Source organism: Pituophis catenifer, unplaced genomic scaffold (assembly GCF_029215685.1).
Source record: "Pituophis catenifer annectens isolate HBS135680 unplaced genomic scaffold, rPitCat1.0.hap2 SCAF_2, whole genome shotgun sequence".
Classification (NCBI taxonomy): domain Eukaryota; kingdom Metazoa; phylum Chordata; class Lepidosauria; order Squamata; family Colubridae; genus Pituophis; species Pituophis catenifer.
The window spans coordinates 50,392,847-50,418,364 of record NW_027256882.1 but is presented as its reverse complement, the minus strand read 5'-3'; the positions used below and the strand labels follow the sequence as shown (position 1 = coordinate 50,418,364).

General features: G+C 37.1%; 1 protein-coding gene across 1 annotated transcript in view; it reads right to left on the bottom strand.

Moving 5' to 3' along the window:
* Window positions 1–2,711: 2,711 nt before the first annotated feature.
* The window catches only part of ATXN7 (ataxin 7), a 74,415-nt gene continuing 51,608 nt past the window's right edge, over window positions 2,712–25,518 (bottom strand). The window contains 8 exon segments of the mRNA XM_070936841.1: window positions 2,712–7,580; window positions 8,648–9,617; window positions 10,441–10,562; window positions 11,131–11,329; window positions 13,021–13,286; window positions 15,227–15,309; window positions 16,379–16,638; window positions 17,841–18,096. Of these exon segments, the coding sequence (XP_070792942.1) occupies window positions 7,563–7,580; window positions 8,648–9,617; window positions 10,441–10,562; window positions 11,131–11,329; window positions 13,021–13,286; window positions 15,227–15,309; window positions 16,379–16,638; window positions 17,841–18,096 (2,174 nt within the window). The 3' untranslated portion in view covers window positions 2,712–7,562.

Genomic DNA, 25,518 nt, shown 5'->3' with positions numbered 1-25,518 from the left:
AACCTTATTATGCTAGGTGATAAAAGATATTTTATCTGTTCTCCAATATTTGCTTTATTGGATAAGCCCAAAATCTAACATGATAATTTTTTTTCCCCCTTAGCCAATTTCATACCATATGTAATGTTAGGTATGTCACTTTTTTAATGATCTGGAACCCCATTTTTCATTATACCTTTTTGCAATAAAGTGAAACCTTCATTTGCTTCTTTTTGTGTTAAATACAGCCATAATTATACTCCTAGTTCCATATTATTTATGAACATATGAAAAAGCCCAACTATTCTTGGTGACACCACAATCCTCCCCCCCTTTTTTTGTTGTTGTTGTTGTTGTTGTTTGGACTGGAATTACAGGTTTGTAAGGCCTTTCCATATTGCTCAGGAGTCTTTGAGAAGTGTTTGAGACTTGAACAGCTTCTCACATTGTGTAATCAAGTCTTGCTTCTCATATTAAGAAGCTGCCAGAGACTTTCAGTATCACTTTTATTTGCATTTAAGGAAACAGGCCAAGAACAGAGCTGGGGTTATTGTCAGACAACTATATTTATTGGATTTTTACACCCACCTCTCTTATTTTTATAAATAACTCAAGGCTGCAAACGTACTTAATACTCCTTTCTCCTCCTGTTTTCTCCACAACAATCCTGTAAAGTGGGTTGGGCTGAGAGAACGTGACTGGCCCAAGGTCACCTAGCCAGTTTTTCATGCTTCTAGGTGGGCCTAGAACTCAATCTCCTGGTTTCTATCCTGGTATCTTCACCACTAGGCCAAACTGGCCTTTACAAATACATATATCCTATTTGCATAAGTATGCATAAATATGCATTGGTTCTTACGTGTATGCATTATTAAGAAGGGCACAGAAATCTTTTGGATCTCAGTCCTAATGTAGTCTGATAGGATCAACCAACAAAACTACATGGTCAATAAAACAATTTAGCTCCAGGTAGCAGCATTCAAGCATCTGATGAACCTGATTTGGCTTTCTGTTCCATGGGCTTCTTTGCACTACCTAGAATGTGGGCTTCTTCGTTACCTAGAAATGTTTTTAAGTGCTTCCTGTGTTTACACATGACCTAACAAGACAGTGGTACATTTTTGATACATGTATTTTCTTCACAACAATTCCATCCAGAAAATTTGAACAGGCATTGATTGACAGATGCGATTCTTGGGACCTTGGAGTTGATCAGTTTGATCATTCAGAAGATCATTCAGTAGTTAACGTATTATTTTGGCCATAACTGTTCCAGCTATTTGTGAGGACTGAGCAGCAATGATTGTTATTGCAGTTATCAAGACGTTTTGAACACTTCAGAATTTGGATGGAGTTAATATTTTATGCCAATGTTTGGGCAGTTTCTGGGGAAAATGTCCACCCATTATGGTTCTTCAAGATACTGCTTTAAGTGAGTTGAGTTCTAGTACTAACAGCAGATGGCAGCATCATGTAGGTTCAGCAGTTGCTTAAAGAAGAAAAAAAATCCACTTTTGAGAATCTTTGTGGGTTCTTAAGCTATTAATTCAAAATTCTTATTTCTGAGATATGATATTCCTAGTAACTGTCATCTCAAACTAGACAAATAGTTGAGATGGAGGAAAGATCAGATTTACACTTCGTATAATCCATCAAATTATTAAACACATTTTTTTTAAATCGAATGGGAAAAATGTCATTTTGTTTTGCCATCAACTAAATACTCATTATTGTGACATAACTACAATGCATTCACTAAGGATCCCACAGTGATTTTTAGGACCAATGATTTTATATGAGAGGGATGGTGAAGATACTTGGACATTATTTGGCTGCTGGATTTTCATTACAAAGTACTTGGGAACAGTGCCTATACTATTTGAGAAGGTTAGATATAGAAAGAAAGAAACCAATAATTGTCAGTGTGTTCTTTAAGACAATTACAAATTTTACGTAAAATTAAATGAGTTTTTAACCTTTTATATTGCATTTGCATTGGGTTATGAAATGACCAGAAAAACCAGGAGAAAATTAAGTTGGTACAATGAATTCTCGTTTTCTAGTTTCTGGAGGACATTTCACTTACTGTCCTGGTCTTGAACAAAAGCAGTTTTCAATTTTCAACACCCACTAAGTGAAGACAAAGGATAGTCCCTCCATGTCCATTTCCAATGATTTACTTGTTCTCCGTGATAATTTATAATTTGAGATGATAGATTTATTCACTTGTCATTTCAAGTTGTTCTTTTTTCCTGTTCTACTGCTCTCCAAACAGCCTCAAATTAGCAATTAGATACAGTACAGGTGACTTGATGTGTCCTGATGTTTAGAGCAGACAAGAAACAACTCAGCCTGGTATCATGTTGCTTACTTCATATTGATAAATCTGTTACAGGTGTCAAGGAGGTATTCTGTTTTGCATCTACTTGATTTACAGGTAGAGATAGGAAGATGCAGACAGCTGTATAAGACCTTACAAAAGTTTAAACCCTGTTTCCATGTAAGTTTCTAGAGATGCCCACATCTACCTGATTAGAAATACGGTTGGGATTCTTCACAGAAATAATTACACGTCTCTTAGCTCAGTCCAGGTTTTGTTGATTTCATTATGAAACAGAAACATTGTGCATCTCATAAAGACAACCTAATTTTTTTTTTTTATTATCTTGGTTTAAGTCACATTTTGTTTATTCTGCAAGCTTACTTTTCTAGTTATGAAGCAAAAGCACAACTTTTTTTTATAAATAGTATAAATTATTTTATTTACAGAAACCTGTTACAAAACAAATAGACTATATATTTTCTTCTTTTAAATATCCAAAGTAATTTTTTCTACCCCATGACATTTGTTCATGTACTATACAGCAGCCAACACAAAAAGTTCAGCTCCGAGCAGATGCTCTTGAATATGTATACAAATTATCAAACTATCCACACATTTTACACAGGAGATTGCTTTTCCCCCACCCTCTCTATGGAGCTAGGCTCAACTCCAAAGCAAGAAGCTTCCATGGCCTACATTCTCATTGACATTATGTAGTGCTCATTAAAAAATAATAATAATAAACACCTTTCATAAAAGTAGAGTATTTTGCACAAAGCATTTAACATAGGTTTTCTGCTGAAGGAAAGCAGAACAATCTTCAAGTCCAATCCCCTTCACTTTACAATTACCAATCCCCAAAAGACAAGAGACAAAAAAAAAGGATACTTGGCAATAATAACTCTTGCCGGAAGACGACTTACCAGAAAATGGTTGGGGAAAAAAATCACACAATTGAGCACAAGCTCACTGGGGGGCAGGGGTGGGGTGGGGGCAAGAAGTCTTCACTGAAATGAACCGGGATTTGAACCACTGCCAAACTCCAATTCATTTCAGTGAGGATTGTGTGTAGGACAGTGGTAGTGGCTTGTGTAGGTAGCTTGTAAAATTGCTTTGAGAGGTAACTTTTTTTCAGTAATACAAAATGTCAACAATCTGTATCCTTAAAAAAAAGTTCTATCTGATTACAACAGAAGTACGTTGAAAACCTACCTATGTGCAGAAGAACCCCTTGGCATTGTTTACAGAACCGAGGACTGTATTTCGGTTGGATCATTTGCAAGTTTTATTCTCATTCCACTGCATCCTCTCTCCCTCATTAATGGAAAAGTCACATGGAGGTGGGAAAAGCAAGCTCGACTTTATTTTATTTTATTTTTTTAACAGAACATTCAAGTCTTTAAAGGAGAAGCTGTCTAAAGAACAGTCCAAGCTTAAAATCTAGATATATAAATCAGGCACTTTCAGTTTTTCCATTAGTTTTTAAACCATATAAAGACTCACACCTGTGTGCACGTATGCGGGCACAGAGGTGTGCACATACACATACACACAAATGCTAAAATGAAACAAAAAAAAAAAGCAGTGTGTCACAACTGAATGTAGTCTTCTGGAAATCAGGCAATTGTTAAGCTATGCTGTATATAGCAGAGTAGGTCAACAACATGCCACCTGATGTGACCTCGCCTCGCTGCTAAGAATTGGAGAAGCTGGGGGTGAGGGGCACAGGACTTTCACTTGTACGGAGCAACTCCCAAGACAAGAGACAGAATGCTCCCCTCCCCCCTCCCCAGACAGAGGCATCCCTTAAAAACTGCAAAGTAGGCATGTTAGCTATTGGCTTGGCAGTGAACCACTTCAAATTATAAAAAAAAGGGTATTTGCTTTTTTTCCTTTTTTAATTAATAAATACTAGATGATTTTCAATTGTACCAAAACTGGATATAAGAAAAAAAAACAACCTGTGCAAAAATACATATTTAAATATGTACAATCAATTAACAAAATATGTCTTCTGAAATAGGGATACTTCAATATTTATAATAGAACAAGAAATTCCAAAATAAAGGTACAAAATTATGGGTTTCATTATTTTTTTTTTGTATATTTCTTTGTTCACCATTGCAACATTTTTTATTATTATTTTTTTAGGTTAAGAAAACTGCAGGAGTCATAATGAGAAGCAGGAAAGTCTATAAAAATCGTATCTCTTAAATTAAAATCATTCTAACAACCCAGTCACTGCAAATTTTGCAAGATAAATTAAATTTGAAAGTTCCTTAATTATTTACAATGAGAATGTTGTCAGACAATAAAAGATTCAAAAACAATTACTCCATTCATTACTAAGCTCCCAAAAATGGAATATTGTTTGCCTAATAGTTAAGCAAGTCTACACTTTGAGGGCAGGCATAAATTAACATCTTCCGTTTCTATTCATAGCAAATTATAAAACTATATGCCTTAAGAGCCATATGCAAGACGTAATTCCACCTTAGAATGCCTTTTATGCATTTAAGCCCTACCGAATGCACTGGGCAAGCTCTGTGCAACAACATGGCTGTGTTTGTGTGAAGTTCCCAGTGCTTTCAACATAGCTTGCAGCCCAGGCATTCGCAGTGGGAATTGGGTCCATAGCTGTGCAACCTAGTTAAATTAAACACTGTTGAACTTTCCACAGAGATCTGCATGTTTTAAGGAGTTTGGGACTTGCTTTGATATGCTCAGAGTAACAGAATATTTATAAAAGAAGTATATTTCCGAGTACTTAAAGCCACTAAGATTTAACTCATGGAAAAGGTCAGCCTTCAAAGGTAAAAACCAAATTGCACTTGTGATTGAAAATACCTAACACGTGGGATGGAACCTATGTCTACTTTCTCTGCCAGGCAGATACATTACTTTGGTTGTTCCTTCCCACTTTCCAAATAAGCCAATTAAGAGGTCTTCACATTTTTTACAATATTCTCTATCTACCAAAGGGTTGTTTAAAATTCCCCTTTCTCCAGAATGCAGTCACTTTTAATATTTGCATAATCATCAGTTTCCATAATATTATTCCTTTACTTAAAAAAAAACCCCACCCCAACATGATCTTTTTGTGAATTCAAGGCTTTAGAGTTGTCTGCATAGAGTCTTGTTTCTTCACTGTGTTTTTAAATAATTCACTAGCAAATTTCATGTTGATTTGAAAATCTCAACAGGTAAAAATCAACCAAGGACAATAACAACAACAACAAAAAAGACCCCAAGCATCTACTGCTCGTGGTGGCTTTAGAATCCCTGATGTGCAATGCACCACCGTAGTAGGGAGAGAGAGGCTGGGCTGTGTGAATTAGATAGGCTCAGATTGTCTAATCTCAGCAAAATCTGGTGCCCATTTAAGGCAGTCTACAGGCGTATTTCATTGAGGACATCTTCACAAGCCCTGTTGCAGGTAGATTCAGATGATCTGTTTCCTCCCTCAGTAAGTGTTAACTTTTTTGACTATGTGGTTCTCAAGTGACAGGCATGAGATGGAATTGAACTGCCTGGAAGGTTGGGTGTTGAGTCCACAAGTCCAACAGATTTGCAGGTGCATCTCCAAAAAGCTGTGAAAATGCAACATGCTAAAAAATCTGGCCTTGTTGAATGTGATTGCAAAAGTAAAACACTCACTGGGGAGGAAATGACAGTCTGAATCTATACTCCAAAACACACCCTATTACAAAAGGACAGGAAGTGCATTTTTTATAGAATTGCAGAAGGAAAATTCCCCATGGATTATGTCCTATGGTTTGGATTGATCGTTTCCTCTCCCTTTCAAACAAAATGCGTAAAATTCTAGGTTGTTTTTCAAGGTTCACTACTCTTACAATCAACCAGATCACATAGTAGTGTTAAAGCCCTTCCAATTCCCTCCCCCCTTTGCTTAAAAGAAAAAGGTATCAGTGGGAAATGAATGACTCATTTCCCCTCTCCCCCGTTATAAACTGGTAATGCAAGGGGTAAATTTAATACTGAGCTCAGAACCTGAACTGGCACTTAATGCAGTCATCAGAAAAAATCTGAAGGTGGACTTCAGAAAAAGGTGATTTGGTTGTGTGAACAAAGTTATCAACTTGCTGGAAAAATCTTTCAAGAAAAATAGCACAGAAAATTTAGTGTTACAGATGATTGCAATTTAGTTTTTTTTTAAGGATTTTTTTTTCTTTTTGGTTTCATTTTTCATCCTTCCCCACCCACATCTCCCCAAAACAACAAAGGCGTATGGCATACAGTATAGGTCAAGAATATATTCTTTGGGAATAAGTTTTAGAGGTCATTCACCATTTTGGATTCAAGAGTTTTGCATCGGTCTGTGTATCAGAATCAAAGCAATTTTATTTCAGAATCAAGCAGGTACCATCCTCCTCCAAAGAATGCCATTGCGCAACCTTCATTCATTTCAGTGGATCTCATACAGGAGCCCTACACAACCTCCACTGGAAGGAATGAAGGAGATGAGGCAGTTACGCTTGGTGGACAACTCCCATTAAAAATTGTTCTGTACCATGTGGTTTCACAATTTAAATATGCTTTTTAGTTTTTGAGTGATGACCCCAAACTTGTGTTTTGTTTTAAGAACTCCTGTCAGCTTCTTATCCCAAATTACTTATAAAAGGCTGGGCAAAATGTAGACTTTCATTTCTAAATTGTGCTATTTTTTTTTATTTATTTGTATTCCAATCAAGGAACATTGCTATAAAACACTAAAGCCATATTCCCTTCTGGAGGGCTTTTCTGTCTGTTTTATTGTGCCTAACACATTTGTGCCCCCTTCTGGAAGGGTTTTCACTAGGACAGTGCCAAAAGAGCGGTTAATTAGGCTTATGACACTATCGGTAAAGAAAAGAAAACACAAGTCCATAGTAAATATTCTTTCCCAAACACTGCTTTGCCCAACCAATCTTGTTTGAATTAGTGGCAAAAATGATGTACTCCTGTAAATAAAACCTTCACAGGGATGTGTAGCAAGCAGTCCAGACCACTGGTAACACTGATAGGAATAATCCTGTGGCTGAACGGCAATCCAGTGTCCATTTCCAATCTCTGTTGCTACAGACATGGCTTCAGGGATTCTCCTTGATTGAGTGACAGACTAGTAGATTTCCACACCTGAGAACTGTGGGAAGCTGGGAGAACTCAAAAGGCATCAGGGAGTCCAGAATTTCCAGATGGAGATATTTTTTTTTCTGCTTGTAGTGAAAATAATCCAGTTCTGTCATGGTACTGTCAACTGCTAGGGACGTGCCTTTGGCTTTTACACAAATGGGAGATGGAGAGAAAGAAAAACAAAATATAAATATAATGACTCAAATCATACCTAGTTACACAATTTGGGATACAAGGAACATGCTTTGGGAGAATCTAGGAATGAAGGTAACAGTCAAAAATGGGGAAGAACAAGGTTTCTTTTGCTTATTTCCGTTGATCAACATGAAATGCTTTTATATAGGACAATTCGTTACAGGTAAGTACAGCTATTGTTCATTAAGTCCAGTAAGCATTTACTTGATCCTTTCTCGTAAGCCCAAAGATAATACAACCATCTATCAAAAGGGTCAAAAATAACAGAAAGATTTGTAAAACATTAGTAAATTTACTGATCAACAGCATGACTTTTTAAAAACATAATTCAATATATTCCTTTAGCAATATGGTTTCCTTCCCCTAATTTATTATGATTTGCTAGTCCTTTCTCATATCAACACAAGTTTTTTCCCCCCCTTTACCAGGCCATAGTCATTCTGGTTGCAGTATTGGTACCGGTTTCAGAAATTACTGATCTATGGAGTTATAATGTTCATGGGATTAATTCATGTAATTAATAAAATAATAGTTATCACAGTGATTTTCTTCACTTTTTTCAGCAGTTTCTCAGATATAGAATCTACTGATGGCCAAGAGAAGGAAAAATCCACAAATCCACATGAATCTTTCCCCTTCTCTAGCTGGTGAAAGAAAAGCCAAACAAAAAAGGGGCACTAGCAAATTATGTCCTTTCTCTTCTCAAGACATTTATGCTGCACTTGGAAGATTCAACAACTCTGAAAATATGGAATGCATTACATCCAAGTTAAGTTACTGTGAAATATACGTTGATTTTTTTTTAATAAAAAAACAAACAAAGATAAAGAATACAGCCAAGGTATCTAAAATGTAATTTTATAACAAGTCTTTAACAGAGTTGGAAGGGACCTTGGAGGTCATCTAGTCCAACCCCCTGCAAATTACACTTTCTGTTTCCAAATATAAGCAAAGTTTTAGAATGGCACCACGATGCATCTGCCTGTTGTAAGTCTGACCCAAGTTAAGATTTCATACCTGATGAAGAATAGAATTGTTCATCAATCCTTGTGTCCCTGGGATTGCACCGGTGTGTTTTGTGTGAATGTTGTTCACCGGTGGCAATTTGGCAATCTTGCTTGCTTTGCTGCTGCTGCTGCTGCTGCTGCTTAGGCTACTTGAACCAGGCCCGCCCTTTCTTTTTTTTCCTATGAGTTTATCGAGGGAAGGATGTGAGTGTGAAAACCCGCCGTGTGAGTTTACAGTCAGTTCGCTGGACTGGTGAATGAACGGTCCCAGCGACAGGGTAGAATCGCCACTGTTCACCATCACACTCATTCGTTTTATCGATTCTGCGGGGCTCCCCATGGGAGGCCCCCTCCCTGATTGGTCATGCTTGAGGCTAAGCGAGTTCGCTTTACTAGTCATACAGTTGAGGCCAACACTGTGGGATGAAGACATCACAGGAGAGTGAAAAGAAGCCCCCGAGTTTCCAGAGTTCACGACACAGTTTTTCCTAAAGGACTCTGTGGAATGAGAAGAAGCTGCCGGCAGCGCGGAACTGTTCTTACGCTTCTTTCCTGAGCTGCCGCTACCGCTGTTGCTACTGCTACTGTTACTGTTACAGTTGGCGCTGCTAGCAGAAATTTCCTTAGGCTTAAAAGACTTGCTGGATTTAAATTTCTGAGGTTTGCTGGACAGAGGTGAAGGTATTGAGGAAAGCACTGGAGGTGTTGAAAGGGATGTAGACCCTTGTCTCGATTGCATACTGCAGGCAGGTTCTGCGGCACCAAAACTAGCAGGGTTGGCATTGAGCGTAGTCCCATGGGATGGTACTGATTTGCCACTAAGAGATAAACAAGAGGGAGACACAAGCACTGGAGGGGACACAGCGGTTGTGGGTAACGTGGAACTGGTCGTGCTGACACCGTACTGTGACGCGGGCATGGCACTTGTCCGGTGGGGAGCACGGATGGATGCTGAGTTGCTTGTCGCGGGAGGAATCTTCCTGGAAAGCAGAAAAAATCAAAGGATATGCTTCAAAGACCATATTATTTTGCCTGTTTTCAAAGGTCAACTGAACATGACTCAGAAGATAAAGCAAAGACACTTGCATAAGCCAACTTCCTTCTGCAGACACATGTGGGTGTAAAATAGAACTCTGGAAAAACATTTTAAACCTAAATTCATTACGGTTTGTTCTTCTTAGGATAGATGCTTGCTTTAAAAAACCAAGCGCTAAATTTTGAATTCAGGAAGGAAGGCTCAATTTTTTCTTATTTAAGCCTGGTGGACTCTGGCAAAGAGCTGCTATAAATTTGTGAATCAAAAGAGAAGGGAAAGAAGTAATTCTAGGCCCTTGGACTGTAGAATTTATTAGAAGGCTACATGTTAGCTTCACCATCTGACAAATACTATAGTATGCTTCCTGTTATCCAGTACCTGTAAAGATGAATAAGATAACTTTTATGCTGCAACGAAACCGTAAATATCTAAACAAAATTTTAATCAAATAGGACTCAATTGTTTTGTCTCCATACTCTTTCCTCTCTGCCCTCAAAAACCAGTTTCATTTCCAAGAAATGATCAAAGTTTGTAGCAATATTTTAAAGGAAATTTCTTGCTATTGCCCATCCAATATTCTATACATTTAACATCTGTTGTTCTTAGAAATTATCATAATATTCATCCCAGTTCCAGAAAATTAATTTCTACTTATTTAGAAATTGCTAATAAGGCTGAGAAAACTTTTTTTACATCTTTGGTTTTTACATGCAAATAAAAAACATTTAACAGTGAAATAAATTAGAGACTCCTCAGTGTCAACTCACTTCCACATCTGTGAATTAAGATGTTTGTCCACCATGACATTAAGCGCACATCGGATATGGTTCCACCGCTTATCAAACACGTAGTAACCTCTTCCGATTTGTCGACTACCAAATGTGCAAAACTGGGAAGGCAAGGAGAACAAGAATATGATTTTAATTTTAGTAACTGCAAGATGTATTTAACCAACAAAAAATGCTTTAACAAATAAAATCAAGTCAAAATGAAACTTAATATCTGCAAGTAACTTAGAATAAACGTCCTAAAGGATCTTAGAGATATGCCACTACAACTCACACTTCATAGAATTTCATATGTAAATCTTCTTTCTCAACCTTGGTCACTTGAAGATATGTGGACTTCAACTCCCAGAATTTTAATCAATTGCCCAGACAGCACTGCTGGCTGAGGAATTCTGAGAGTTGAAGTCCATACATCTTCAAGTGGCCAAGATTGAGAAATACTGTTTTAGAATACTAGATGTCCAGTGAAGAGTTTCTTCTATTCTGCCATCATAATATATTAAACCCCAGAATAATCTAATGTGTATTACACCAATCATGACCAACTCCAGTATCCGTCATCTGCAACAAACCCTTACATGCATTTCCATCTTCTCTAATGAGGCAACTAAAGCAGCTGCTAATATACAGCTTTTAAATATAACACAGGAAGTATTGACTGAAACATACAGCAGCTGCTTGAGGATGATGATCCGAGTAAAGACAATCCAGTTTTTCAACAGGCTCTTCTTTTTCATCACATTCTCCCTCATCACTGGATAACCGAGATGTTGGCTCAGCTGCAGGCAAGGGAGCATGTGGAGATTCATGGAGTGATGGAGATTCACTAGGGGCATTCCCACTGTGCTGGCCAGGACAGCCTGGAGGCCTTCAGACAAGAGGAATTGTTGAATAAAGGTAATATTAGAAAATGATTTGCAAGCTTGTACAACATCAGTAATAGGTGCCATAGATTCCATCATAACATTTTATCTCCTTTGTAAACCTATACATAAAATAATTGTCATACTGAGGTTTTATGAATACAAAATGAAATTTAAAGGCCCAATGAAATGCTACACTAATCCAATGTAAATATCAAGAGGAAAAAAGAGATGAAGGCATTAACAGAATAACAGATTCTGGAGGTCTTCTAGTCCAACCCCCTGATAGCAGGATGTCCTATACCATTCCAGACAAGTGGCTGTCCAGATTTGTCTTAAAAGCCTCCAGTGATGGAACATCCAAAACTTCTGAAAGCAAGCTGTCCACTGGTTAATTGTTCTCACTGTTAAAAAAATTCTCCTTAGTTCTAGGTTGCTTCTCTCCTTGATTAGTTTCCATTCATTCTTTGTTATCTTGTCTTCTGGTGCTTTGGAAAATTGCCTACTGAGAATCAGTTTGGTGTAAGGCACCAGGCTAGAAACTGAGAAACTGTAAGTTCTAGTCCTGCCTTAGGAATAAAATCAGCCGAATGATCTTAGACCAATCACTCTTTCTCAACTCTACAAAGCAACAATGACAAACCGTTTCTAAAATCATGCCAAGAAAGCTGCAGGGACTTGTCGAGGCAGTTGTCAGGAGTTTAAAAGAACTGACTTTAAGGCAATGTAGATTTGATAGATCTAATGGTAAGATCTGAGCAACAATGAAGCAGTCTACCTATGGGTTGTTCCATTCATCTTTGGGGTTTTTAGGCAGGATAAGAGCTATCTCTCATGGATGCTTTAATTAATTATCCAAAGGGTTGGATTAGATGATCCTTGTGGGTCTTTCCAAGCTCTACAATTCTAGGATTCCTAGACTATGGTCACGATCATGAACTTAATGTGACAGTGTTGGTTGGCTATTATAGTCACTTTAAGACTAATTACTAATAGCATAGTAAGAATAAAACAGCAGTGATGAAAAATCATGGCAGAATAACAACTTCCCCTGAACAATAAAGGTCAGGGATAGTTATTGTGGCTCAATAGTTTTTCCAGTAATTTATTTTTACACAGAGCCAATTGTTTATAATGTAAAAGTAATGGGAGTATTTCCATCCTCCCATCTCACAAGCATATTCAAGCCAACTGTGAAATTACTTCTGTGTATCATAGGAAAATTAAAAGGATCAACTATTACAGACACAGCAAAAAGAAAGAACCAGGAAGATCAGATAAATATTTTTGTTTTTACATCCCTCACTATATTTTATTCATCTTTCTTTTGGAAGCTCTAGATGGGATAGGTATGCAGCACTTGCTTACAGTTGATTGGCCTGTATCATTATCTTGAAAACATTTTATCATTTTATCTTTGTTAATTTATTATTGTGCCAATTTTAGAAGTGGAGGTAAGACCAAGTGTTTGGGCAAGTGCCACACAAAAGCATGTAGTAGTGTCACCGACTGAAGAGAACTGATGATAAAAGTGGCAAACAATTTGGATGGAAATAATTCAGCACATCACTAATTTCTTGAATTTGTTCAGGAACAGACACCCATCCTCACAAGGTACCATCAGCACACCATTGGGATGGTATTTTGGGGGTGGAGGTCACAAGACACTCATCCCCAACCTGTTCAGGACACTTACCTTGGAAGACTGGGGGTGTGAGGTTTGGGTTTATTAGGTACTAAAGGCTTTGATTCTGTAGGAATAACTCCATGAGAATTTTGGTGCAGCTCCTGGGAAGTCCTTGAAGGTGAGGGATGTGGTTCCCTGAGAAGGGGCATCTGCTGATGATGATCCAAATGGCGGAGTAATTCTTTTTCCCTGGTTTTGCTTTTGTGCTCAGCTAGTAATAAATCAAATCGTTTCCTCCGACCCTGCACAGCTCTTCGCTGAGTTAGGGAATGTGTCTAGAAAGTACAAAATATTAAATTAGTTCAGGCTGTAAAAGGATTGTAGAAATTAGGCAGAGGCATGAGAGACTGAGTGCACAAAAAGGATTAGACTCTTCAGCAAGCCACTAATAAAGAACAAAGGCCCACAATTTATTTATTTGAATCTCACATATCCAACACATCTTCCTCCTCCTTTTCCTGCAACCCTGTGAGGTGAATTGGGCTGAGACAGAATGACTGCCTTAAAGTGCCCCAGCCAACTTTTATAGCTAGGGCAGGACTAGAATTCATGGTCTCCCAGTTTCTAGTTGGTGCCTTAACCACTAGGTCAAACTGGCTCTCTCAAATGGATGGATTCTTTATTTTAGGAAAATAAAGCCCATGGCACATCAGGGAATCTTAAGGAATGTCTTTCATTTGTCCCCACTGTAGCAATGTGGTAAGATAATGTTTGGCCCAAAGTCAGTGTAAAACTGAGAGTGGACTTGAATTTGGGTCTTCCTGTTGTAGTCCAATGCCTTAATCATTACTTCACATTAGCTCTGACTAAGCAAACAACCTAGCTATTTTACTTAGTACTATTCAGGACCAAGCATGTATCTTTATACAGCATGTAATTTTTACAAATACAGCATATAAATTTTACAAATTACAAGGTTCTAGATCAACCTTGAGTTTGGGGTGAGTACTAAAGGGAAAAAAAGTCATGGAAGAAAAAGATAGGAAATATCTATTATATATAGTAGACTTCTGGCTTAGTGTAATAGATCTAAGTCTGCCTTGTCCGACTTTCTTATGAAAATATAGCATTTAAAATAGAATTAAATTAATAAATTATAATCATACTGTGTTTCTTATTTCATGATAAATCAAATTCATTACATGTGGCAGTTATATACAGTATAAGAATGTTCAAAGAGCTGACATCTGCTCATGTCCCCATATATCTGCAGTGACTACACAGTTTCTAAATTTAGAACCTGAACAAGCAGAAATATTGTAATGGTATGCATTTTTTTTTCTTTTTTGTGCCTTTGAGTCAGTGTTAATGCCTGGCAACTGCCTGGACAAATCCCTGCAGTTTTTTTCACTTATCAGAAATGGTTTGGCATTGCTTCCTTCCCAATGAGAGAGAGGGGGACTGGCCGAAGGTCACCCAGCTGGCTTTGTGCCTAAGGCGTGACTAGAAGTCTCCAGGTTTCTAGCCCGCTGCTTTAACCACTACCTCAAACTGGCTCTCTAATGGTATGTGCTAAACATAATTAATTCTGTCCAAGAAACAGACATTATTTGTGACTGTCTAGGGAATTCTGGGAGTTGAAGTCCATCCAGCTTAAATTTGCCAAGGTTGAGAAACACTGTTCTATACTATTTAAATTGAACAGTTGTCCATATAATTAATGGGTGTTGTGATTTACAAATTACTTTTAGCATACATCATAATTATGAGGTAGTGCATGTGGAAGACCTAGTTCTACTTATAATTTCAAACTAAGAAAAGTAAAAAAAATCAATATAAAGAATGAAGTACTGATTTAGCAATGGATGGGAGAAGTATGAATGAACTCCAGATCAATGATCACATGTATTTTAAAATTGGTATTACTGAAAACACTCTTTTTCTATGTTTTATGTTATTTTACAAATTTATTTTTTAAAGAGAATTCTCTGTATACATGCCACATATAGGTTCTTTTTGTTGTTCTTTGCTAAATGTTTGGTTTCAGTTTTAAAAAAACCAGAATGTCGGGAACAAAAACTTGTGACACTGGCCTTAACTTTTTACAATATGCTAAGCAATCTTATAGAAGCATCTGCATTATTCAAATGTATTTTCAAAAGGATGTTTCAGTTTTAAAAATACTCAGTCAGTTTATACCGAAGACACTCAGATTGTTTTTGCTGATTGTTCAAATAGGCTAAATTACTTTGAAGGTCCAATATAGGCATCTTACCTTGCATGTTAACGACCTGGTACAGGGTTTCTTGGTTTCTGTGTCAATGACTCCGCAGTAGATATCAGGATCAAATTCTCTCTCTATTAAAGGCAAGGTGAAAGTGTTATATTTGGACCACATCAGTTTGTGCTACTGTATAATTAAACCCCAAATTGCTTTCAACTTTCATATATGTTACCATGTAGCAATAATAACATTGGAGTTTTTTGGTTTTAGAAAACCTGATTAAGTCTGTAACAGAATTTAAGAAGGTAAAATTTGCATGAAGACTCTCAATTAGAAGACATTCTTCTTAGAAAAGAAAGAGCAAAAAACAGCAATTAATTGAGTTAGCATTTGTAAAAGTTGCATCATATTGCAACAGTACTATCGTTGCCACAAAAATATTTTAAGTTCAGCTAAGCATATAAGAATATCTTTAAAGATTGTAGTGCTGCACAGAATACGCTTGAGTTAATATACCTTTGTACTGGTGCATATGCCAAATGTTATTGGTTAAGATGAAGCTTGATCATTATAATTCCAAAAATATTGAATATGAATTCAGTAGGACAACATCTGAAAATACACTGTGCTTTTCTGTGCAGTTGTGCTATTTGTTATTATATATATACTGCCCCTATTATATAGGAGACTAAATAGCATTGCAGAATTCATGAACAGGTTACAAATTTATTGAAATTTTCAACAGAACAGCCCCTTGAGACATAAAATCAACTCAAAGCTCATATTGTAAAATTCAAAGAATCCATGGGTGCTTCTTTTTACCTTAACTACCAATGTTAATGCTTTACCTTTTGCATCGTTAGTATGATTAAATACATGCTTTATGCTATTGGCCAGGATCCTTTAAGAATATATATGGCTGATTTTTCTTTTCAAAAGTGTGTCAATAGCTATCAGAAGGATTCCAAATGGGGAAGGAGCAGCTATCAGAAAAGGTGAGATGAACAGCACACGCATGCAGATCACTTCACATGGCACTCTGGATTCTGGTTATTCAAAGATGGTAATGATTAACTTGTCTACACCATTTCTAGAGTTCAGGATAACTTCAGAAACATACATTTTACTTTTACCTTTATTATAAAAATGCACATGTCTTTTTTATTTTAATATTCTACATTTGACGTTCATTGTAAGAATTACCTGACAGTCTTTTGTGTAAAAATTTCCTATTATTTGTACTCTCGTCTTGTTTCTTTTCTGTATATGGAGGCACAGAGAGAAGACTTTTACCATTCAGTATCTGTCCAGGGGAAGGCAAGGGTGGCTTTGGTATTGAGGGATTAAGGCCAGTCTTTATTGAGGAGCTCACAGTAGTAGAACAGGTTGGACCAACAGCAGGCTTCAGTAATGCACCATCTAACTTTGGATGTATTTTTTCCATTTTGACAGATGGAGTCATGCTAGTGAAGAGAAAATATAAGGCAAAGCCATATGTAATTGTTACACAGTAAAACCTCCCTTATTTAGACATGATTTAATATACAGTACAGCTCAGGTTCATCCCAATTTAACTGTCCTTCTCATTTAAACACAAGATTTCACTGCAGAAACAACATGGATGTGGGATATGGAGGGATTTTAAGAAAGAAGACAGGGCCCAGTCGCTTCCAAAGATTGTGCTATCTTCTGTTCAAAATGAACACATAAATAACACCATTTCTAAATGCTTATCTTTCTATGCAACCCAGGGCAAGTCAGAGCAATCTGACATTATTCAAGGTAATATCCTTCCATACCCTTCTTCTTCCTATTCTGGGTAATTGGCTGTCTGAGAAAGGGTGCAGGTGTTTAAAGAGAAACCTTGCCGTACAGTATTGGCTGGGCCCAGAACAGAAGACAGAAAGGCACACTACGTGTCTGAACGAGGCTTTCCTTTTTCATCACCATGGAAAAGCCTTTCAGGAAGACTGCCATTTCATTTTTCACTTTCTGGAAGTGGGAATGTATCATGACAGACTGTCTCCGAACTGACAAGAAGTTATTTCTGGAGCACTGGATCCGAGTCAAAAAGCAAGCTGACATGATCACTGCGCAGCTCTGGTTAATTATGTCATTTTCAACCTTATAAACAACAATTCCACCCTCAATCCAGCTCTACCTGATCTTTGTTTTCTTATTTTTGGCCACTATGTTCTGGATCATAGACCAATGGTGCAGACTTATTATTTGAGGAACAAATCCCTCTCTTTCTTCTTCCTCCTATGTGATTTTTCCTTTCCTTTCTTTCTCAGCATTAATCGTGCAGTTATATTCTGTCTGCCTCGATTTTAGGGTTAGCCACTGCTTCATTTAACAATAACATGCAAATCCAGTGTCTGCCTTGGTTTAATAGTTCCTATTAATTCTTAATGCGTGTGGTACAGCTAGCTATACAATGTTATTTACTGATCAGGGAAAAAAAAAAGACGAAGGATCATACAGAAGAGATTTTCATGGCATTGCTCCCAAATCCTAATTTACGGTTGGAAAATAACCAAGGACCAAAATAAAATACTGTGTTTAAAAATGGACACGGCAGAGTTAGAAACAGAGTACTTGTCTCAGTGCTGAAACTTTTCTATTTTCAGAACAAAGGCAGGTAACAAATCAATAAACAACTCACATTTTGTCATGGAGACCTTTGCTATGGATTAGATGCATTGGCCTATTGTTTCCACCAATTGGCAGCTTGTCTTTGGGTGATTTCAATAATTTTGAACTGGATGAGGACGATGCACCTGCCCCTCCACCACTGGATGAGCGATTGCTCCCTCCTCCGCTGCTACCTTTATTTTTTGAAGACAGAGATGAATACAAGGAGAATACTGAAGAGGAAGGAGGTGTCAGAGGTGGTTTGCTGGAGGAGCTGTGTCTTCTTTCTGGGACAAAAAACACCCAAAACAACAGCAAAATGAGACATGTTAATGATCACACAATGCACTGCAATAATTTCCTCCAAATAATTTCCTATTTCAATGTACTTGGGGTTAAAACCTTGCTTTAGAGGGGTCTCCAGGATCAACTCCCATTAAATATTTACGGTGTACTGTCGTGTCTGCTTCGTTTTACGCATTCTGAATACACGAGTCCTTCTTGCAAGGGCCTTCTGCATCAATACTATGCAATCCACCTTTTTCTGTGGTGGATCCTGGCTTTGAAATATTTTCATAACAGGATACTTTAAAAGTGAATTTGGGTTATAAGAACAGACTGGGAGGTTATACAAATTAGAACACCTGGGTATAAAATACATGTTAATTTATATCATAGAGTTTATACGCTGGATAATTATTTAAAATTTAGACTGCAGCTATCTGAGCCTACAACTCTAACCATAGGTTACTGTATTGAAGAGGTACCTAGGTAGGTTTTAATTTCAATAATTATTCTGCTAACAAATATTTCTCTTAATTCCATTATGAAAGTAGCAGTGGGTAAGAAGAGATTATTTGAAAGTACGAGCAGATAGTTTCATGTTAGTTATTTTGGACTACAACTATCATAATCCCCTGAATTTTTGGGCTAGTCAAGTATAATATCTGTCTATTGCTGTTGGTAAGGACTCAGTAAGTGTATTTAATATGCCAAATCTATCTGACTATATGATGAACTATAATAATAACAACAGTAGCAGACAGGAAATGCCACCTCTGCAAAGAAGCTGAAGAAACAGCGGATCACCTGGATAGCGGCTGCAAGAAGATTGCACACACTGACTACAAACAATGGCATGACAAAGTAGCAACAATAGTTCATTGAAGATCTGCAAGAAATACCATTTGTCTACAAGCAAGAAGCTGTAGTTTAGAGTTCAGACAGGCACCTGACACACAACATCCCAGACTTTACAACTTTTGATAAGAAAGACAAAAAAGGTTGGATTGTGGATGTGGCACTGTCGTGGCAGTATCCAGAGACAGCAGAATAGAGAGAAAGAATTGGAGAAGATAACAAAATACAAAGATCTGCAAATAGAAATAAAATGACGGGGGCAAAAGAAAGCAAAGGTAGTACTACTAATGATAGGCACCTTGGGTGCAAACCCAAAACAACTGGAGCATCACTTGAACACCATCGGTATTGATAAATTCACCATCAGTCAATTGCAAAAGGCAGCTTTATTCGGAACAGCTTACATCCTGCAATGATACCTCTAATATATCAAATATAAATATCTGCCTATCCCAGGTCCTTGGAAGGACTTGATAGGTGGCTAAAAATGCCAAATCCAGCCGAACATCTGGCTTTGAGAAAAATCATAATTACTACCACTATTATTAAATTGACAGCTAACAAAATTCATTCACACAACTTCACAGTTTTAATATCCTGAGATACTAAAAGATATTTTAATTTAGAGAAACAAACCATGCTTTTTGATTATAGTTTTGTTTTCTGAATAACTGTTCTCAATTTTCCCCCTAGTAAAAGTGATATAAATCTTTATTAAGTCCTCTGGGATTTGACTATAAATGTCCAATATAAATAACATCTATTTGGTGTACCATTAGTCCTAGACTATGGCATATAGGCGACAGTATGCTGATTTACAAGACAGTTTACAGATTAGCGATCCAAGTCTATGTAGACTAGCAAAAGCAAAGGTGGCATAGTGTCCCAAATGTACTCGTTTCCTATGATAGAAGTGGGGAACGATGGCCCCTTTATGATTTGTGGACTCCAACTCCCAGAATTCCTAAACCAGCATGTCTTGCTCAGGAATTCTGGGAGTTGAAGTCCACAAGTCATAAAACGGCTATCTTTCCCCACCCCCATTCTACGAGTAGGAAATATTTCAAGTTAATCAGAATAGAGCTGGAAGGGAACTTGGAAGCCTTGTATCATTTCAGGTAGGTGGCTGTCCAATCTTTTCTTAAAAGCCTCCAGTGATGAAGCACTTACAACTTCTGGAGGCAAGCTGTTCCACTGGTTAATTATCCTCACTGTTAGGAAGTTTCTCCTTAATTCCAGGTTGCTTCTCTCCTTGATTATTTTCCACCCATCATTTCTTCTCTTACCGTCTAGGACCGTGATGGCGAACCTGTAGCACATGGAGCCATCTCTGCAGGCACACGAGCTGTCACTCTAGATCAGCTCCACTGCATATGCGTGCATGCCTCCCGCCGGCCAACTGACTGGTCTGCAGAGACACGCGTGCATGTGCAGGGGGAGGGACTGGGTGGGGGGGTTGTGCACACATGTTCAGGGGGCCAGGGGGGTATCGTGCGCACATGCATGGGGGGCCGGGTGGATACAGTGCGCCCCCCACCCACATTTTGGGCCTAGCAGGCCTCCATGAAGCCCCCTGGGACCAAAAATGGGCCGGGGGGGCATACGCATGTGTGGAGGGGGGGACCACGGGGGGTGGGGGAGGATCACATATGCATGTGCAGGGGGGCAGGGAAACACGGGGGTGCGCATGCATGCGCAGGGGGGCAGGGCACGCGGGAGGCATTGAATTATGGGTGTGGGCACGCGGGCGTGCACTGTCACACACACGCGGGCGCTTTTGGCACCCGAGGAAAAAAAGGTTAGCCATCACTGTTCTAGGACTTTGGAAAATAAGTTGACTCCCTCTTCATGTCAGCCCCCCAAATACTGGAATACTGCTATCATGTCACCCCTACTGCTTTTCTAGTCCTTTTTTAAAGCAAGTTGCCTTAATTAAACTATCACTGGTTACTAACTTAGTAAAAAGTAGCCAAATATAACCGTGATTGACAAAACTAGGATCAGCAGTTAAAGTCAATGCCTATTAAATCATCTTGTAAGATCACTGTGCACAGATTTTAATATAAGAAGAATAAATGGTAAGGAGCATGAAATGAATATTTTTACAAGGATAAAAAGATGAGGGGGTTTAATGAATGGTGTTGGTATGAACTGGATTAAGTTTTATGATTCATTTTTTTCCTCTTATCTAATTTCTTTCATTTACTATTTTTTACTCCTTTTCTGCAATGTGTAACATTATCTACTCCAAGAGGAAATAGTATGTGATAATTCCAGGGTTGGGGTGTATTATACTCATTGATATTCCAATTTTTTTTGTAACTATTATAAAGAGCTCCCTTCTTATGTAAATATCCAGTAAGATAATTACTGTATTTACAAAAGTATGAGCTATGCAATATATGTAGGTTCTATATCCTAAATTCTTTCCTTCTACAAAGATTAAAAAACTAAGGTATAAAATGTCCTTTTTTAACGATGGTGTTTGCTAAGATATAATTGGAGGCTCTTAAAAATTCTGTGCTACTTGATGTAGCTAATGTTAACCTTAGTCATGACAAATCCTTTAAATAAAACAGAAAAAAATGCTGGTTATTTTCACTTTCTTAATCACTGTATACTTGACAAATCCTAAATCCTAATAAATTACAGTTGAAAATAGTGCTTGATCCACCGGCAAGTTACTAACATTTTGTATTTTGTCAGTCTTAAAATGACTTTTTCCTCTATATAAATGAAGCATTGGTCGAGATATTACTAAATGCCAACATTTTCACTGCAAATAATTCATATGAAAAATAACCTTTCGATTGGCACAAATGTCAATAGTTGTCTTTATTCTTGGATGAGTCAACCAGTGTTCTGAATGGTCCTGATATTGAATTTTCCAGTAACAATATTGCTATGTTCACAATCAATCTACGCAGAAGGTTAATAAAATTCTATACTTTACTGAAGAAACCAAAACACTTATTTAAATCGTGATTTAAATCACTAGTAAAAAGGCTTGATTAAATCAACTCGATTTAAATCATCATTTTTAAAGAGCAACTGTCATCTCTTGCAGAATATACAGCCTCATGCTACACACCTAAGCTCCATTTCATGCTGAATAAGTTAAATTATTGATGTATCTTAAATAGAAAACTATCTTTAGATAGATTTTTATTCCAAAAGCATTTTATTAAAAAAAAATTTGATTAAAAAAAATTCAATTTAAATGAAAAAAAATCTGGGTTTATTTGTTTATTTTTTAAAAAAATCATCAATTTTTATCGACTCTGGTTTCAAGGGAGTAACGTGCTCTTCTAAGCTTGTGTCATCTTGAGGAAAGAAAAAAAACAACTCTTTCTTATTGAACTCTGGATCACACCCAGAGTCAAATGTCAGAGTAACTATAGGTAGCTTTATCCATAAACCCAAACAAATTAGAAGACCACTGAGTCTACGGCTACTGCTCTCCAGAATGAAAAATGACTGGGTGGGAGATGTGCAGGATAAGAAGTTGTGGAAGGGGCACAAGAAATGGAGGACATGTGGACATATTTTATTAATCGAAATATATATATGTAGGTCTTTGGTTATTTGGGATTTCTCCCGCGTAAAATTGGAAGTGTCTTGGCGACGTTTCGACGAAGTCTCATTTGTCATCTTCAGGCTGCTGTTTTCGGCTTCATGCTTCTAGGAGCAATGTGTGATCGCAGCATGTGATCGTAGTGTGATCACAATCTACTAGTTTCTGGCCTTTTTTTTTTGTATCCTCCCTGTAAAGGTACAGTATTTATTTTCTTTCCTTTTTGTAGGAAAGGGAGGAATACATGGAATGAGGGTGTGGCTAACTGATGAGGACTTATAAGTTCGAAATAGATCTATCTTAGTCTCCTTAGTCTCCCAATGGGCAGCAGAGTGTTTGCTGGCTGCCAGAAAAAAAAGCCTAGAAACTAGTGGATTGTGATTTCACTGAACTAAGGCTGCATAAAAATCTTGGTTTACCTAGGAAGAACCTGGCTAAAGAGAAATACATACATACATACTGCTTTGACGCCCTTTTCAGGAGTTGTGAATTAAACCAAGTACATATAAAACAGATTCAGTATCAGGACATTTGAAAGAAAAAGGTGATTTGGAGTGTACGTAGGCACCCATGTAGCATCAGCCAACCCCTTAAAGCCAGATTTGAGTTAACAACAGCTGTGTGCACACTCTTTTCCTTCTAGATCACTGCACAACTCATTATTGGATAACATCCTAATTGTTAAATAATAATAAAAACACACATAAACCAAGCCAATTTAACAGTATAATCTAGTCCATTTTATAGTATCATCAAATGTCCTATTTCAATCTGCAAAGCATAGGCTTAGATTTTATTTCCGCAGCACAGGTAGTCCTCAACTTATGACCACAATTGAGTCCAAAATTTCCATTGCTGAGACATTTGTTAAGTGAAGAGTTTTATGACCTTTCTTGCCACAATTTTTAAGTGAATCACTGCAGTTGTTAATTTAGTAACACAATTGTTCAGTGAATCTGGATTCCCATTGACTTTGCTTGTCAGAAGGTTACAAGATGTGATCACATGACCCCCGGACAACTGCAACAGTTATAAATATGAGTCAGTTGCCAAGCATCTTAATTTTGATCACATGACCATGGGAATGCCACAATGGTTGTGAGGGTGAAAAACGGTTATTTTTTTCAGTGCTGTTGTAACTTTGAATGGTCACTAAATGAACCATTGTAAGTCAAGGACTACCTGTATCCTTCTTGGCAGAAAACTTACCTATTTCTGATATCAACCTGGGATGACATATAGCTTTCATGAATGACACTTTCTAAGTCACTGATATAATTAAACAATAATTCAGAGTAAACATCAAGAATTAGAGACTCAGAGCATGTATGTTTTAACTTCAAATTTGTACCTAAATCTTACAGTTACCTGAGGTGAGGGGTGGGGAGGAGAATTATGGAACCAAGTCACTATAATAAATGTCTAATAATTTTAGCATGCAAACCTTACTTTGAAGCACTAAAACACACTTGAATTTATTCTGTATTAAAGACAGATCGCTCTGCCATAAAAATTTAAAAATATAACTGGTTATGTTCAGCCTGACTAACTACTTATAATTTGCATTTCATTGCAAGAAAAATATTATTTATGTTGTAAATAAAAAGACCTGAATTTACTGTATTGGTCCATTGAACTGAAAAAGCGTTTTATGTGATCTTAACTGCTAAATTCTCTGTTTATCAATACACTGATTAAATAGCACTCAAATTTCAGGACAAAAAGATTTACTAAGTGCAAAGTCATTTTATTTATATCTTTTGTTGTTTCTTTTACAACAGCTTCCGCTTTTATACAAGCACAGATTTAAAACCTCTGCAAAAGTAGGTCTGAAACGGAGCAAAATCTGAACTTTGATTATAGGTGCATTTTAATTACAAATATGACTAACAAAATAAATTCAAGATTTTAAAGTGTGCAGAAATCTTAAATTTAGAATGGCAAGCATCAATTCTGTAAACAATTACACATTTTTACTATACGGTATGAAAAAAAAAAATCTACTATGTTCCAAAAACTGCCATGCAAATCTCAGCAGTTTGTCTGAGTTAATAGGAAACTCAGCTCCCTTCTGCTTTGAACTTTGGCCAAATTACATTTCAAAATGGCTAATGTGAGCTGCTTGCAGCGGTTAATCCCTTATTTGAGATTATCTACTCTGATCAAACTAACTCTGCAACGGCCATCTAACTTCACTGCTATTCAGCTTCCACTTCTGTCAGAACAAGAAAACGTCAGAAAAACGTTATCAAGTGTAATTCTCTTTGCTACATGTCACGTTAGTACAGAACTATACCAACCTTCTGCAAACTCCATTCAGAACTGGGCTTCCTGCCAAATGTCTTTCAAAGCTGCACTCAAAAAGTTAAGCAGAGTTTTTCAAACCCGATGCCATAGAAAAAGGCTGTTCTGGAAAGCAACTGTGTTTTGTTTTCTCATTGACAAAATATGTGTTTTGCTGCAAAATTGCTTCCAAGGTTTTGCTTAATAAGATAAGTTTGCTTACGAGCTCCAAACAGACTCCCGTATTTAGTTTTATGTAACATTTGCTAATAACAGTAATGTGCATTTGAGTCACAAAGGTCCTGGCAGATAACTAGTAAAAACAGGGAGGTGGAATCTAATTTTATCTAAAGAGGAACGTGTGAGTAAATTCCTCCAGTAGAAAAACCTGCCAGAATTTGAGAAGGCTGTTCTTCCATAAATCTACCATGATAATTACTTAGTGTTCCAATTTTATGTTTCTTTAAAATTGTTCACATATTATTAAAATATCTTACCATAAAAAGTATAATAAAAATTTTATGCAATACTAAATTATCAAAACTATTTAGTACAATGTTTTAAAATAACAATAATTCCTTACAACAAATCTTCATAATGGTCCTATAAAATTACTTTATCTTCCGATTGTAAATTCTAATATTTCTTTTTACCAGACAATTTATCTTATCGGTACATTCTTATATGAATACCTGTTCTTTCATACCAGCAC